At 45.7% G+C, this 16,448-nt stretch overlaps 1 protein-coding gene across 2 annotated transcripts; it reads left to right on the top strand.

Annotated features, from left to right (window-relative positions):
• The first annotated feature begins 1,023 nt into the window (after positions 1–1,023).
• On the top strand, positions 1,024–15,145 carry LOC307220451 (uncharacterized protein C8orf76). Of its 2 annotated transcripts, XM_079984432.1 has the most exons (6): positions 1,028–1,200; positions 3,485–3,580; positions 4,729–4,872; positions 8,797–9,287; positions 12,376–12,508; positions 14,507–15,143. In XM_079984432.1, exons 1-6 carry the CDS (start codon positions 1,084–1,086, stop codon positions 14,678–14,680), a joined length of 1,155 nt encoding a protein of 384 aa, XP_079840558.1. In that variant the 5' UTR covers positions 1,028–1,083; the 3' UTR covers positions 14,681–15,143. The 2 variants fall into 2 exon arrangements, with proteins under 2 accessions (XP_079840559.1, XP_079840558.1); XM_079984433.1 differs by lacking the exon at positions 4,729–4,872 and having other exon boundaries at positions 1,024–1,200; positions 14,507–15,145.
• The last annotated feature ends 1,303 nt before the right edge of the window (positions 15,146–16,448 follow it).

Raw genomic sequence — 16,448 nt, 5'->3', positions numbered from 1 at the left:
GGTGCTGGAGGAGACTCTTGAGAGTCCCATGGACTGCAAGATCAAACCTATCCATTCTTAAAGAAATCAGCCCTGAGTGCTCACTGGAAGGACAGATCGTGAAGCTGAGGCTCCAATATGTTGGCCACCTCATGAGAAGACTCCCTGGAAAAGACCCTGATGTTGGGAAAGATGGAGGGCACAAGGAGAAGGGGACGACAGAGGACGAGATGGCTGGACCGTGTTCTCGAAGCTACAAACATGAGTCTCACCAAACTGCGGGAGGCAGTGGAAGACAGGAGTGCCTGGCGTGCTCTGGTCCAGGGGGTCACGAAGAGTCGGACACGACTAAACGACTAAACAACAACAAGTTGTAAAACTATTTCTGTCCCCTTGTGTCATAAAAGGTCAGGGCAGTGTACGGAACATCTTAAAAAACCCCAGAGCAGAGTGGTTTGGCACTCATGCGCTGCTTGCAGCATGCTTCCTACAAGCCTCCGGTCAGCTGCTGTGAGAACACGATGCCGGATTAAATGGGCCACTGGTAAGCAATGCTATCCTTATGTTCTTCTCCCTATATTCCAGATTAGGAATTAGTTCACAACAGCCTGGCCGTATCAAGGAAAGTCGAGGCTACCCCAAGAGAGTGGAGGAGGAGATGCAAAACACCCTCCAGATGGCAGTGAGGACTAGATTCAGAGCTCGGTTTGGCATGCAAGCCGGCTTGCTCCATCCACAGACATACTTGACGGTTTAACTGCTGAAGCACCGAAAAGAGAGCGGGGTATAAGGCTAAGGAGTAAGCGCGGCGAGGGCGACACAGATGCTGTGCAATCGGTGCTGCGCAAGCCCCGCCCCCGTGTGCCCGCGCCGCGTTCCAAGCGCCCGCGGACGAGGAATGCCTTCCCAAGCCGACCCGGAAGCTCGCACCTTGCGTACGCCTCTATTTTATTTGCAAATCTATGAGTTTTCTCCGTAAGCCCGCCCCGTGACTCAGGCTTGTCTAGCTTGCGACGCAGCTCCGTCCTCTGTGATCCGGAAACGGGCCACTCTCTAGGAGCGTGGGCTTCCGGCGCGCTCGCTCGCCTCTCTTCCCAAGGCGGCATGGCGCTGCCTTTCGACTTCGAGGAGTCGGTCTTCGAGGGGCGCTGCCGGGAGGGGAAGGGACGCGGCTCCGCCTCCCCTTCCCTCGGCTACAGCCCCCGGTGCTGTGAGCCCGAGGTGAGGGAGAGAGAGAGAGAAAAGGCTGGGGGTGGGATGGGAGGAGACCCCATAGAATCCTGGGAAGTGTAGTTTTTAACCCCTCCCCCACAGAGATACATTTCCCAGGATTCATTGGGGAAACTATAAATTAAATGGGTTTAATTGGGTGTTGGTGCAACCACGCAGCTCCCAGAGCAGGTTCTCTCCATACTTCTGCCTTCCTTGACATGGTACCCCCCAGATGCTTTGGACTGAAACTCCCAGCAGACTGAAGCTGGTTGGAATTGTCACCCAAAACATCTGGCAAAATGTGGGGCAAGGCGGTTGGGGGGTGATTCCCCCCCATTTGTTTTTTTTTTTTTAAATATTCTATTCTATTCTATTCTATTCTATTGTTGTTGTTTAGTCGTTTAGTTGTGTCCGACTCTTCGTGACCCCATGGACCAGAGCACGCCAGGCACTCCTATCTTCCACTGCCTCCTGCATTATATTATATTATATTATATTATATTATATTATATTATATTATATTATATTATATTATATTATATTATATTTGCAATCATTTATTGTTGTAGTAATATTATTATTATTAGTAGTAATAATAATAATACGCCGCCCATCTAACTGGTTGCCCCAGCCACTCTGGGCGGCTCCCAACAAAATATTAAAAACACAGGGACTTCGAAGCAATCCATTACAACTTATTGCAGCCTAACAGGATGTCCCCTATGGAATTTGTCACAGGCACACACGAATTTGTAAACCTGCTGTGGCTACCCAGAGCTTAAGTAACCCTTTCAAACATATGTGTGTGGAGAGGATCCCTAACTTTTTTTGGGGGGGGGAGGGTAGGAAGAGAGAGAGAGAGAGAGAGAGAGAGAATGAGAGAGAAAAAGAAGACCTGAAATACAGGATAAAACTGTATCAATACAGGACATAGCATTTTACATTGAAATATGGGACAATCCTGTATTAGACAGGACAGGTGGCAACCCTATCTGGAGAGGACCAAAACAAAAAAAATTCCTTCCAGTAGCACCTTAAAGACCAACTAAGTTAGTTCTTGGTATGAGCTTTCGTGTGCATGCACACTTCTTCAGATACGTTGATGGACTTCCATTTCATGCGGCTCAATGTGGTGCCTTCCATAGTTCCAGTTACAGATAGGTAGCCATGTTGGTCTGCCATAGTCAAAACAAAAAAAATTCCTTCCAGTAGCACCTTAAAGACCAACTAAGTTAGTTCTTGGTATGAGCTTTCGTGTGCATGCACACTTCTTCAGATACGTTGATGGACTTCCATTTCATGCGGCTCAATGTGGTGCCTTCCATAGTTCCAGTTACAGATAGGTAGCCATGTTGGTCTGCCATAGTCAAAACAAAAAAAATTCCTTCCAGTAGCACCTTAAAGACCAACTAAGTTAGTTCTTGGTATGAGCTTTCGTGTGCATGCACACTTCTTCAGATACGTTGATGGACTTCCATTTCATGCGGCTCAATGTGGTGCCTTCCATAGTTCCAGTTACAGATAGGTAGCCATGTTGGTCTGCCATAGTCAAAACAAAAAAAATTCCTTCCAGTAGCACCTTAAAGACCAACTAAGTTAGTTCTTGGTATGAGCTTTCGTGTGCATGCACACTTCGAAGTGTGCATGCACACGAAAGCTCATACCAAGAACTAACTTAGTTGGTCTTTAAGGTGCTACTGGAAGGAATTTTTTTTGTTTTGACTATGGCAGACCAACACGGCTACCTATCTGTAACTGGAGAGGACCAGTTTGGGGAAGGCTGATTTATGAGGTAGAGGGGAACTCAGTATCATAAAATTGTAAAGGGACCACCAAGAGTCATCTAGTCCAACCCCTGCAATGCAGGAATCGTAGCCAAAGAATCCCCAAGAGATGATTCTGTTTAAAAAACTCCAGTGAAGGAGAGTCTAACAGTCCATCAGACGGCTCTTACCTTCAGAAAGTTCTTGCAAAATGTTCGACTCTTCCTAATTGTTTAAAGAGCCTTGTATGCCTGTTATAAAATCAGAGTCTTGTAATTCTTTGCAGCAGGAATGATGGAACCTGTGGCTCACCAGATTATTGCTGGCTGGAGCTGATGGGAATGAAGGCAACAGTCTCCCAATCCCCACATTGAAAATGTAGGCAGTTTATTCTTTTGGCATAACTAAGAGCCTGCTTTGTCAGTCTGATGAATGGGTGGATACAGCATGCAAGAATCAATTGATATTTATGGAATCGATTGGTAACCCAAGCAACACAACTGATTTTTCTCCCCTTTTCCTCCCTTCAGTGGTTTTGTGAGGAAACAGACTGGGACGATGATGCCGAATGTGTCAACATTAAAAAATTCAGAGGAGATTTGGCATACAAGCAGCGAGAATTTAAGGTATTCTGGATACTATTATTTGAATGTATATCTTTCAGGCACATGAAAAAATTTTGCACATGAGAGCATGCTTATATCGTTTATCCCCATGACATTTTTTTGAACAAATAAATAAAATAAATACTGACTCAAATCAGAGGGTTCCCCTCATTTTTTTCTTTGATTTTTAAAAAATTGTACATTAAAATTTTGCATCTTGCCCACTTTCATTTTCATATTTTGGTGTTGTTGCAATTGGTCCCAGGAATTTGGTAAAGGACAAGGTGACAGGGAGATGGCAGAATGCCATCTGGGTGCTAGCCTGGTGTTACAGCAACATCCTGTGCACATCAATGGGACTTGCACCTAGGTAAGGGTGTATAGGACGCCACACTTTAAACAAGGAACCTCAGAAGCCAAATGCCACACTCCACACTTTTCTGTCTAACCCTCAAGTCTTAAAGGGTAAAGGGACCCCTGACCATAAGGTCCAGTCATGACCTACTCTGGGGTTGTGGCGCTCATCTCACTTTATTGGCTGAGGGAGCCGGCGTACAGCTTCCAGGTCATGTGGCCAGCATGACTACACCGCTTCTGGCGAACCAGAGCAGTGCACAGAAACGCCGTTTTCCTTCCCGCCGGAGCAGTACCTATTTATCTACTTGCACTTTGACGTGCTTTCGAACTGCTAGGTTGGCAGGAGCAGGGACCGAGCAACGGGAGCTCACCCCGTCGCAGGGATTCAAACTGCCGACCTTCTGATTGGCAAGTCCTAGGTTCTGTGGCTTAACCCGCGTCCCATAACCCTCAAGTCTTAATGGCCCTTGAAAAATGTCTGCCCCCCCACAAGCGATCTTACCTGGCTGGAACGCTTCCTTGAACTGTGACAATGCCCTTTGTTTGCCTTGATGGAAGACGGGAAAGTGGAGTGTGTCTGGCCACACCCACCGCTGCCATGTGGCCCCCAGAAGGTTACATAGAATTGAATGTGGCTCTCAGGCTGAACGGAAAAGGTTCCCCGTCCCGCTTTTCAGCATTAATATTATTTCTTACCCTAGAACTTGGGCCTTGATCTTGCTTTATGCCTAATGATTGCGCGCAGATCATGCCACTCAGTCTTCCAGGGTCGCACTAAATTCAAGCTCGGTATTTGCAAAATCTCGTTTCAGAAGGCTCTGTGCGAATATTCCGGCTGCCTCGCGCTGCTGTCTCCCAGCAACGCTGCCATGCGGAGAGATGTGCAGGAGAGCCAGGCTCGTTGCTTTGCTCACCTGGGGAGACACAAGGAAGCCTTGGAGATCGCAGAAACGCTGGTTGGTGGTTTCCCCATTTCCCCCCTCTTTTGTTGTTGTTGTTGCACATAACACCAGTCTTGAAAGACCTACACTGGCTCCCAGTACGTTTCCAAGCACAGTTCAAAGTGTTGGTGTTGACCTTTAAAGCCCTAAACGGCCTCAGTCCAGTATACCTGAAGGTGTGTCTCCACCCCCATCATTCTGCCTGGGCACTGAGGTCCAGCGTTGAGGGCCTTCTGGCAGTTCCCTCGCTGCGAGAAGCAAAGCTACAGGGAACAAGGCAGAGAGCCTTCTTGGTAGTGGCGCCCGCCCTGTGGAACGCCCACCCATCAGATGTCAAAGAGATAAACAACTACCTGACATTTAGAAGACATCTGAAGGCAGCCCTGTTTAGGGAAGCTTTTAATGTTTAATAGACTATTGTATTTTAATATTTTGTTGGAGGCTGCCCAGAGTGGCTGGGGAAACCCAGCCAGATAGGCGGGGTATAAATAATAAATTATTATATATTCTATTCCATCTTTCCTCCGAGGAGCTCAAGGTGGTCCACCTTGTTATCCCTCTCCCTGCTTTCATCATCACAGCGACCCTGTGAGGTAGGTTAGGCTGCGAGGGAGACTGAGGTGGTATACACACAATATATTTAAAGCTCATGACTTCCCTGAAAGATTTGTGGGAAGTGTAGCTTGGAGGTTGTAGTTCTCTGTGGGGTAAACTACACTTCCTGGTATTCTTTGGGGGTAGTAATCTGCTTCAGATTTATGGCATGTACTCATTAAGGGAGTGCCAGTTCAATAAAGACATCAGCCCAGTGTGTGAAAAAGGCAGAATCCTTATTGGGGGATCATTAGCAAAGGAACTGGAAATATGATTATTGATATCGTAATGCCATTGTACAAATCTGCGGTGTGACTGCATTTGGAATACAGTGGTACCTCAGGTTAAGAACTTAATTCGTTCTGGAGGTCGTTCTTAACCTGAAACTGTTCTTAACCTGAGGTACCACTTTTGCTAATGGGGCCTCCCACTGCTGCCGTGCAATTTCTGTTCTTATCCTGAAGCAAAGTTCTTAACCCGTGGTACTATTTCTGGGTTAGCGGATTCTGTAACCTGAAGCGTCTGTAACCTGAATTACTACTGTACTGTGTACAGTGCAAGTCATCTCACCTCAAAAAGGAGCGACTCCACTGTGAGGAAAGTTGCAGCATTTGGAACTTTTTAGTCTAGAGAAAAGGTGAGGAAGAAGTGACACGATAGACGTTTATGCATAGCATGGAGAAAAGTGGATAGAGAACAGCTTTTCTCCCTCTCCCTCATAACACCACAACTTGTGGATGCCCAATGAAGCTGAATATTGGAAGGTGCAGGGCAAACTGAAGACAGTACTTCTTCATGCAGGGAATAATTAAAGTCTGGAACTCACTCCCACAAGAGGCAGTTGTCAGGAGTTCAGCCTACACTCGAGTAGGACCCTAGCAGAGACACATGCCCGACTGGCATGTTCCCTCCCTCCTGGTCGATCGTTCGGGAGCTTCAAAAGCTTTCTTCAGCCCGAACATCACAGCGACCGATGCCAACCGACACCGGCACACTTAGGGATCCGCAGAGTTTGTGCATCATGTGTAACAGACCCCAGCAACTCAGCATTTTGGCTAATCTATTTACATATAAACACACACACAGCACTGCAACATGGCTCCCTCTCTCTCTAGCATCAGACAGCAAAGAGAAAAAGAACAAAGGACAATAGTCCCACTTCACGGAACACAGTAACACAAACATCCTGTTTTTGTCACTTCCCACTCTGTGGAGTCAAAACATACACTGTCATGTGAAAGACAACAATCCCATGACTGCAGTCATGGAGCAGGGATTCTAACAGTTATGGCCACTAACCTGGGTGGCTTTAAAAGAGGATTGGACACATTCATGGAGGTAAAAGCTATCAGTGGCTATTAGCCATGATGGCTGTGCTCTTGCCTCCACATTTGGAGGCAGCAATGTTGCTGAAAACCACAGGGGGGGAGAGTGAGGGGAGAGATTTCATCAGGCAAGGCCTTCTTTAATCTGCCTTGCCCCACCCTCCAGTCTCTGCTTCTCAATTTGTATTGTAATATTTTATGCACCGTGGCTTGCCGTTGTTTTATTGATTGTCGTTGAGAAATTATTTATTGTAATTGTTAAGAGTAGATTTCTGCTGAATTTTTAAATGCTTATATTGAATATTATTCTATATTATTCTAATGATTGTTGAATGGGCTGTAACACTCATGCTAGCTAGTAGTTCGTTAGTTTGTAGTAGCTATTAGAAATAAAAGGAGTTATGCTTCACAGCTAGCTTCCGCATTATTTATACTCTGCTGAGTCTGGTGCTCACAATGCACAGTTGTGGGTCCAGTGCACTGAGACCTGCTTTCCAGCATTGGAAGGTCTCTGAAAGTGCTCCAGTCGCCTAGCCCAGTCGGGGCAGAACCAGTTATTGAGCCCAGTTGCTGACATCGGTTGAAAGGCGTACTGACAGGTTGCTTATATTAAAGTTACGTCTTATCACATTTTTGTCTTGCATTAGATTGTTATAAGGTGTACATTCTTTGTTTCTTTAGCTTGTAAACCGCCTTGGGTATTGTAAGATAGAAAGACGGTATACAGATTAAAAGTGATGATGATGATGAGTGCTCTTGGGCTCGAATCCTGCTTCCTGGTTTCCCACCGGCATCTGCTTGACCACTGTGAGAGCAGGATACTGGACTGGGTGGGCCACTGGCCTGATCCTGCCAGCTCTTATGTTCCTATAGCCCAAGGTCCTTTACTGAGTTTCATGACTGTCACTTAGTTTGTAGAAGAATGCCATTATTCCCCACCCATTGTTTCTCCAGAAGTGTTTCCACTGGTGCTATGCCGTATATGTTTGCGGGCATGTAGAGGAAACCACATGCTCCATGTGCCTAACACATGGGGCATAGCATCTGTCCTCTGGAACAGTTTTAAGCTGGTTTAGCTGGTTTCTAAGGCCACATCGGGGCGCGGATGGCGCTGGGGTTAAACCACAGAGCCTAGGACTTGCTGATCAGAAGGTCGGCGGTTTGAATCCCCACGACGGGGTGAGCTCCCATTGCTCAGTCCCAGCTCCTGCCAACCTAGCAGTTCAAAAGCACGTCAAAGTGCAAGTAGATAAATAGGTACCACCCTGGCGGGAAGGTAAACGGTGTTTCCGTGCGCTGCTCTGGTTTGCCAGAAGTGGCTTAGTCATGCTGGCCATATGACCCGGAAGCTGTATGCTGGCACCCTCGGCCAATAAAGCGAGATGAGCGCCGCAACCCCAGAGTCGGCCACGACTGGACCTAATGGTCAGGGGTCCCTTTACTTTTAAGGCCACATCTGTATGTAACAGTATGCTGTGTGCTGGTGTCTCTACCTTGATCAATCCCACTTTGCTCTCCCCTGGCGCAGATGGTTAAACAAGCCTGAAAAGGGATAGCTTAGCATCAGTGCCTAAAGCTTGGGTTGTGGTTCATTTCTCCCTAACTGATCACAATTGGTAAGCCAACAACAAACCATTGTTTGAGGCTGGTTCGCAGGTATGGTTTGTTTAGGCAAAGAAAAGCCAAAATCTTGCCTTTGCTGAGTTTGGACCTAACCCTAAGGTCTCCACTTCCTGGCTTGTTTCCATGCTTCTGCCAGGCAGCAAGCGAAATGGGAGGCACTGTGAGCTAATAGCTTGTTCAGGCAGTAATTTTGGCTTTTCGTTATATGCTATCATGGCCATGGTGTTAGCTCTATTGCTTCTTCTTGCCCTGTTAAATTTGGATATTATTTTTAAGCTGTCTGCGTGAGTACCTCTTTTTTCAAGAAAATGTGTGTTGTCCCCCACTTTCCAGATTCTAATAAAAAAAGTCAATACTGCATCCTTTTAATCCTCGAATCTCTTTTCTTTCTTGCTAGAGACTAGGAGCAACAAACACTGACCACATAACAACAGTACTAGGCCTGCAGCTTGCCATTTACCAGACTCTGGAGCGTGTCGAGGAAATAATTGGATGCTTACAGCCACTGATTTTGTTGCACCCCTTTCACCCAGGGAACTGGAAGCTGCTTGCTGAAGCTTATGCAAAACTTATACAGTTTCCAGCTCCGTTGTCTCTGTCGGAGGCGGATCTCTTGCACCCCGATGGCTTGACTGCAGGCAACGGTCTCAAAGCTTCGGCAGAGGAATCCAGATCCCAGTGCTGCAAAAAAGACAGCTCAAGGAAGGGTTCCTCTTTGCAGTGTTCTCCCTGGACAAACAACAGCTTTGGATCTTGTGAGGAATGCCAAACAGAAAAGGGGCATTTTGGTGCCTTGGGAAGGACAGGGGCATCGCATGCGACGAAGACGGGACAAGCAGGGTCTAAAGATCTTTGGATATATGCATGTGCTTGCTTCATCAGAGCAAGGTAATGTGCAACACGCGTCTATAAAATTATCACTGTGTGTGTACAAAATATTCCATACAGTACTCTTTAAAAAAAAAAAGTTAGACAATTTCAACATAGCAAATTATCAATCCAAATAATCAATTACATTATTTTTTCCGCTTCCCCCCCCCTCCCACTCCGTCCCACCCAGGACTTCCCTCAGCTCCCCTCTCTGGTTTCTTTGCACATATTATTCTCTGCATGTTATAAATAAGTTCTTTGTTTTTCTTGGCAGGTCTTGTCCTACAATCCCTAATAGAAATCCTTCTGGTATTTTTTTACAAAAGTCATTTTAAACATTTTTTTCAGTTTGTTATGTATGATTTCCCAATTTTTTTTAACTTCTCTACATTCCCATCACACATGATAAAAAGTACCGTATTTTTCGCTCTATAAGACGCACCAGATCACAAGACGCACCTAATTTTTGGAGGAGGAAAACAAGAAAAAAAATATTCTGAATCTCAGAAGCCAGAACAGCAAGAGGGATCGCTGCACAGTGAAAACAGCAATCCCTCTTCCTGTTCTGGCTCCTGGGATAGCTGCGCAGCCTGCATTCGCTCCATAAGACGCACACACATTTCCCCTTACTTTTTAGGAGGGAAAAAGTGAGTCTTATAGAGCAAAAAATAGGGTACCTTCTTTTTCTTTACATTTCCCACATATGTTTGACCCGGTTTTGTACATTTTTGCTATTTGTACTGATGTAGTATACCATCCGTACATCATTTTCATGTAATTTTCTTTCAAAAAAGAACATTCTGTAAATTTCAGACGTACCTTCCACAGTTCTTCCCAGTCCTCAAATTGTATATTATGTCCTATATCTTGTGCCCATTTGATCATGACTGATTTGACCTCCTCGTCTTTTGTTTCCCATTCTAGCGGAATACATACAGTTCTCCTCTTGACATATATTTATTAATAATATTTATATCCCACCTTCCCAACAGAACATTGCTCAGGATGGCTCACAATAAAAGGAAAACACGTCAGACTAGAAACTGAAACTTATTAAAATACACACTGGAAATCGCACACCATAGAAACAAGCTACACTTGAAACCAAGGGGGGCACTGCAATCAGCTGAAAGGTTTCTAAAGGTCACCTACTTTAAAAAAAAAAATGTTGGTGTTGAGTGAAGCCATCTCTTGACTTCTTCTGCGACAGACACAAGGTTTACGTGATTAGTGGGGAAAAAGCAAAGCCTCAACTGGCTCAAAATCATGTAGTATTAGCAAGAGCACCTTATGATACTGGGATACTTATGACCCTGGCTGATAAATTTTGGTCCAGGTTTCTACATTGTTCACAGGAGAAATCATCCGTATTGCTATCTTAGGGATGAAAGAGACATGACCCGGGAAATCTATGATTAGATCTCTTCCCCCCCCCCCCTTTTTTCCAATTAAAACTGCTCTGTTTTGGTCGGTGAAGTGATGGGAAATAGCTCCTTGCTCTGAAGTTAGTACAGTAGTACCTCAGGTTAAGTACTTAATTCGTTCCGGAGGTCCATACTTAACCTGAAACTGTTCTTAACCTGAAGCACTACTTTAGCTAATGGGGCCTCCTGCTGCCGCTGCACCGCCGGAGCATGATTTCTGTTCTCATCTTGAAGCAAAGTTCTTAACCTGAAGCACTATTTATGGATTAGCGGAGTCTGTAACCTGAAGCGTATGTAACCTGAGGTACCACTGTATTTTCCTTGCTGGGAAGAAGCATACAGATACTTGTACAGGAGGCAATTTAGACCAGGAGAATGGCATGGAGGGCAAGTGTTTAAAAACAAACAAACTCCAACGCTCCCCTGAGTCTTCCATGTCTGTTGTAAAGTCGCCCAAGAAATGTCAGAATCTGGTTATGGTTGTTCCATGTCTAGCTAATGACACCACTCATGTTGTTAGTTGTACTGCTTTCCCTGGAGTTATCACACTGCAGCAGTGTTGCGGATAAGTTATTGGTCCGCAACAATTTTTGCTAGTCTAACATCTGTTCTCATCTATCTGTGCTCATTTATAGCTTGTAAACAGCTTCAAACCACAGTTTCAGATACAGTGGTACCTCGGGTTACAGACGCTTCAGGTTACAGACTCCGCTAACCCAGAAATAGTACCTCGGGTTAAGAACTTTGCTTCAGGATGAGAACAGAAATCGCGCGGCGGCAGCGGGAGGCCCCATTAGCTAAAGTGGTACCTCGGGTTAAGAACGGACCTTCAGAACGAATTAAGTTCTTAACCCGAGGTACCACTGTACTGGATCTCTTGAACCAAGGTTTCTTTTTTTTAATAATGATAATTTTATTAGTTTTCAATTACAATCCAATAATAGCCCCATTGTAACAAAACCAATTATTAATACCAATCGTTCAAATACTGAATTATATAATTTAGATAAAGTGGGCCCCCGCGTGCTAGATTTGATGGTTTGATGATTTAATTTCTGCGTTCCAAAATCTCATTATTTTCCATTACATTCCAGTCATAATAATAATCCCTTAAAGAACAACTGCAATGTTAATAACTTCTATTTGTGCTGACACATTAAATGATTTATAAAGCTACAAGTGAGGAACTCAAACTATACCCTTGTTCTTCCTATGTGTGGCAGTTATTCTGTCTGTGGTGTTTCTTCCTGTCCTAGTAAGATGTTTTGTCTTTCTTTCCTCCAGTTGTCACTGTTATCCGTCATGCCTTGGGCAGAGCTGAGACCCCACTGTTGTTCCAGAAATTTCTCCATCGCTCTGTCCCGTGCTTCGTTGTTTGCAACTTTAACAACACCTGCAAAAGTCACACTGTCCCAATAAATAACCTGTTTTCACCAAGGTTTCTTTTATGGTTTTGATATTGTGTTAAACCGTGTTTGGGTTTGAACCTTTTCTTTAACACTCTTTTCAACTTGGACATTTGTAAAGAAATAGCTCAGCTGTGAAACACTCACACTTCCCATATTGAGAACTCATCCTGTGAAATCTTTAAATTCAACAACGTTGTCATGTATTCATTTTGGCTGTCAAAACTCTTACGACTCTGCTGTGTATACTCAGCTTTAGTTTTCCTTTTCCTCCAGGCTCTTGCTGCAGCTCATGCAGTCGAATCAGTCTTCCTTTGCGTTAGAGCTTAACTTAAAGGCTCAGCAGGAAATTGAAGACAAAATTGCATCCTTCGGCGTGAAAGGCGATGCCTTGTTTTTGATGACTGAGGTGAGTGGAAGTTCTGTGCCAGGTTAGGGAACCTGTGGCCCTCCAGCTATGGCTAGACTGCAGCTTCTATAACCCCTGATCGTTGGCCATGGTAGCTGGAACGGATAGGAGTTCAAGATCTAACAAGATCTGGAGGTTCCAGTTACAGATAGGTAGCCGTGTTGGTCTGCCATAGTCAAAACAAAATAAAAAAATTCCTTCCAGTAGCACCTTAAAGACCAACTAAGTTAGTTCTTGGTATGAGCTTTCGTGTGCATGCACACTTCTTCAGATACCTGGAAGGAATTTTTTTATTTTGTTTTGAAGATCTGGAGGGCCACAGGTTCCCCACCCCTGCCAGAAAATGTCTGAAGCCACGCTGAATAATAATAATAATAATAATAATAATAATAATAATAATAATGATAATAATAGTAATAGTAATAATTTATACCCTGCCCATCTGGCTGGGTTTCCTCAGCAACTCTGGGCAGCTTCAACTGAATATTAAAAACAATACAGCATCAGACATTAAAAACTTCCCTAAACAGGGCCACCTTCAGTTGTCTTTTAAAAGTAAAATAGTTGTTTATTGCCTTGACATCTGCTGGGAGGGCGTTCCACAGGGTGGGTGCCACTACCGAGAAGGCCCTCTGCCTGGTTCCCTGTAACCTCACTTCTCTCAGCGAGGGAACCGCCAGAAGGCCCTCGGCGCTGTACCTCAGCGTCTGGGGAGAACGATGGGGGTGGAGACACTCCTTCAGGTATACAGGACCGAGGCCGTTTAGGGCTTTAAAGGTCAGCACCAACACTTTGAATTGTGCTCGGAAACATACTGGGAGCCAATGAAGATCTTTCAGGACCAGGGAACCCTGTTCAGCCTGTGGGCCACTTTTCCTTCTGAATACCAGTTGCTAGAAACCACAGGAGGGGAGGGCGCTCTTGTGTTCAGGTCACCTAGTTGTCCACCTTGAGGACAGGATTCTGGACTAGATGGACCATTGACCTCATCTAGCAGGTTCTTCTTACATGCTAATGTATCAACGACTTGGATGATGGACTCAAGGGCATCCTGATCAAATTTGCAGATGACACCAAACTGGGAGGGGTGGCTAACACCCCAGAGGACAGGATCACACTTCAAAACGACCTTGACAGATTAGAGAACTGGGCCAAAACAAACAAGATGAATTTTAACAGGGAGAAATGTAAAGTATTGCACTTGGGCAAAAAAAATGAGAGGCGCAAATACAAGATGGGTGACACCTGGCTTGAGAGCAGTACATGTGAAAAGGATCTAGGAGTCTTGGTTGACCACAAACTTGACATGAGCCAACAGTGTGACACGGCAGCTTAAAAAGCCAATGCAATTCTGGGCTGCATCAATAGGAGTATAGCATCTAGATCAAGGGAAGTAATAGTGCCACTGTATTCTGCTCTGGTCAGACCTCACCTGGAGTACTGTGTCCAGTTCTGGGCACCACAGTTCAAGAAGGACACTGACAAACTGGAACATGTCCAGAGGAGGGCAACCAAAATGGTCAAAGGCCTGGAAACGATGCCTTATGAGGAAGGTCTAAGGGAGCTGGGCATGTTTAGCCTGGAGAAGAGGAGGTTAAGGGGTGATATGATAGCCATGTTCAAATATATAAAAGGATGTCACATAGAGGAGGAAGAAAGGTTGTTTTCTGCTGCTCCAGAGAAGCGGACACGGAGCAATGGTTCCAAACTACAAGAAAGAAGATTCCACCTAAACATTAGGAAGAACTTCCTGACAGTAAGAGCTGTTCGACAGTAAGAGCTGTTCGACAGTGGAATTTGCTGCCAAGGAGTGTGGTGGAGTCTCCTTCTTTGGAGGTCTTTAAGCAGAGGCTTGACAACCATATGTCAGGAGTGCTCTGATGGTGTTTCCTGCTTGGCAGGGGGTTGGACTCGATGGCCCTTGTGGTCTCTTCCAACTCTATGATTCTATGATTCTATGATTCTAATGTACCCCGCCTTTTTCCCCCTTCCCTGCAGGTCATGGGAGAGGACCTTGTCCCAGAAAAGCTGAAGGAGGATGCTCAGGGAGAGGTGAAATGCTTAGCTGCTTCAACCTTGGCATCCATGATGACTGTGACTGCTGTGGAATTTGAAAGGAAGTGGTTTCAGAAGCTCAGAGTCCAGTTGCCGAACTTGGACTGTCACACATAGCGCAGTGTGCCTGCACGGAGACTCTTGGATGCATTTCCCCCCCTGGTAATCAGGATGATTTGTATGTAAGTGCCTAGAGGATTGTGAATTCCACTCCTGAAGCTGATTCCATCTGTCTGAGCCTGGGATGGCTGCCCTCTTCAATGTTACATGAGAGTGGCTTGGCTGGCATGGGGAAGGTTATGAACTTGTTTTTGGCAAGGCGATTGATGAATGGCATGTCAGGAGTTCAGCCTACACTCGAGTAGGACTCTGGCAGAGACATATGCCCGACTGGCATGTTCTCTCCCTCCTGGTCGATCGGGAGCTTCATAAGCTTTCTTCAGCCCGAACATCACAGCGACCGTTGCCAACCGACACTGGCACACTTAGGGATCCGCAGAGTTTGCACAGCTTTGCACGACGGACCTCAGCAACTCAGCATTTTGGCTAATCTACTTTATTTACATATAAACACACACAGAGCACTGCAAGATGGCTCCCTCTCTCTCTCTAGCATCAGACAGCAAATAGAAAAAGAACAAAGGAGAATAGTCCCACTTCATGGAACACAGTAACACAAACATCATGTCTCCGTAATTTCCCACTCTGTGGAGTCAAAACATACACCGTCATGTGATAGACAACAATCCCATGACTGCAATCATGGAGCAGGAATTCTAACATAGCAAATTATTTTCCATGCTGCTGGTTCATGACCCATTCACTTTTGTGTCTCCCAGTGCATGGATCTGCTCTGTGGAACGATAGCAGAGCAGCACGGGCCTCAAATAAGGTTTGACAAACCTCCCTGCCCATTTGCAAAAGGGATGTCCATGTGAGAAAGTAACCCGGGGGATCTTGAACAGGGGCCTGTCTCCCATTTGTCTGTTGCATGTGCTACGGTCCTCTTCTTAGAGGTTGGTTCTCTGTAAGTATAACTTGTTGTGAGCAGCTTCATGTCATTCCCCAGATCAGAGCAGGCTAATAACAACATCTACCATATTGGCGGGACGCGGGTGGCGCTGTGGGTAAAACCTCAGTGCCTAGGACTTGCCGATCGAAAGGTCGGCAGTTCGAATCCCTGTGGCGGGGTGAGCTCCCGTCTCTCGGTCCCAGCTCCTGCCCACCTAGCAGTTCGAAAGCACCCCTAAGTGCAAGTAGATAAATAGGTACCGCTTTATAGCGGGAAGGTAAACGGCGTTTCCGTGTGCTGCGCTGGTGCTGGCTTGCCAGAGCAGCTTTGTCACGCTGGCCACGTGACCCAGAAGTGTCTCCGGACAGCGCTGGCCCCCGGCCTCTTAAGTGAGATGGACGCACAACCCTAGAGTCGGACACGACTGGCCCGTACGGGCAGGGGTACCTTACCGTATTGGCCTGAATATAAGCCTCACTTTCCCCCTCAAATTTTGATCATGGAAAATTAAAGTGCGGCTTATATTCGCAACCTTATGGTAAGCAGCCAAGAGCTGCTCCCTCCTCATGCATAGTCCCCTGTCCTCTCCCCCAAGGCTGGGAAGGGAGAGAGCGAGGAAAGTGAGTGGCTTATATTCTGTTAATTTCTCTCCCCAATTTTAAAGGTGTGTCTTATATTCAGGTACAGCTTATATTCGGGCCAATACGGGATTATGCTTCCCATCTCAGAATAATCCACATTCCAGATAGTTAATAGTTCAGTCCTTGGTATTTTCCAGCTAAACAGTCAGGTAACAGGTGACGGGGAGATCCAGTTACCTTGACATTCTACATAGCAGCTTTTCATATATTAGGCATCAGGCAAAAACGTTCC

This window comes from Podarcis cretensis (genome assembly GCF_951804945.1).
Source record: "Podarcis cretensis genome assembly, chromosome: 7".
In the NCBI taxonomy this organism is placed as follows: domain Eukaryota; kingdom Metazoa; phylum Chordata; class Lepidosauria; order Squamata; family Lacertidae; genus Podarcis; species Podarcis cretensis.
Note: the sequence above shows the minus strand (reverse complement) of the source record. Positions and strands in the feature narration are given on the sequence as shown.

Excerpts from the sequence above, each read along its gene's own strand:
- LOC307220451 (XM_079984432.1), top strand. The coding sequence starts at position 1,084 with ATGGCGCTGCCTTTCGACTTCGAGGAGTCGGTCTTCGAGGGGCGCTGC. Across the intron at positions 3,581-4,728 it reads ACAAGCAGCGAGAATTTAAG|AAGGCTCTGTGCGAATATTC; the intron begins GTATTCTGGATA and ends ATCTCGTTTCAG. Across the intron at positions 4,873-8,796 it reads TGGAGATCGCAGAAACGCTG|AGACTAGGAGCAACAAACAC; the intron begins GTTGGTGGTTTC and ends CTTTCTTGCTAG.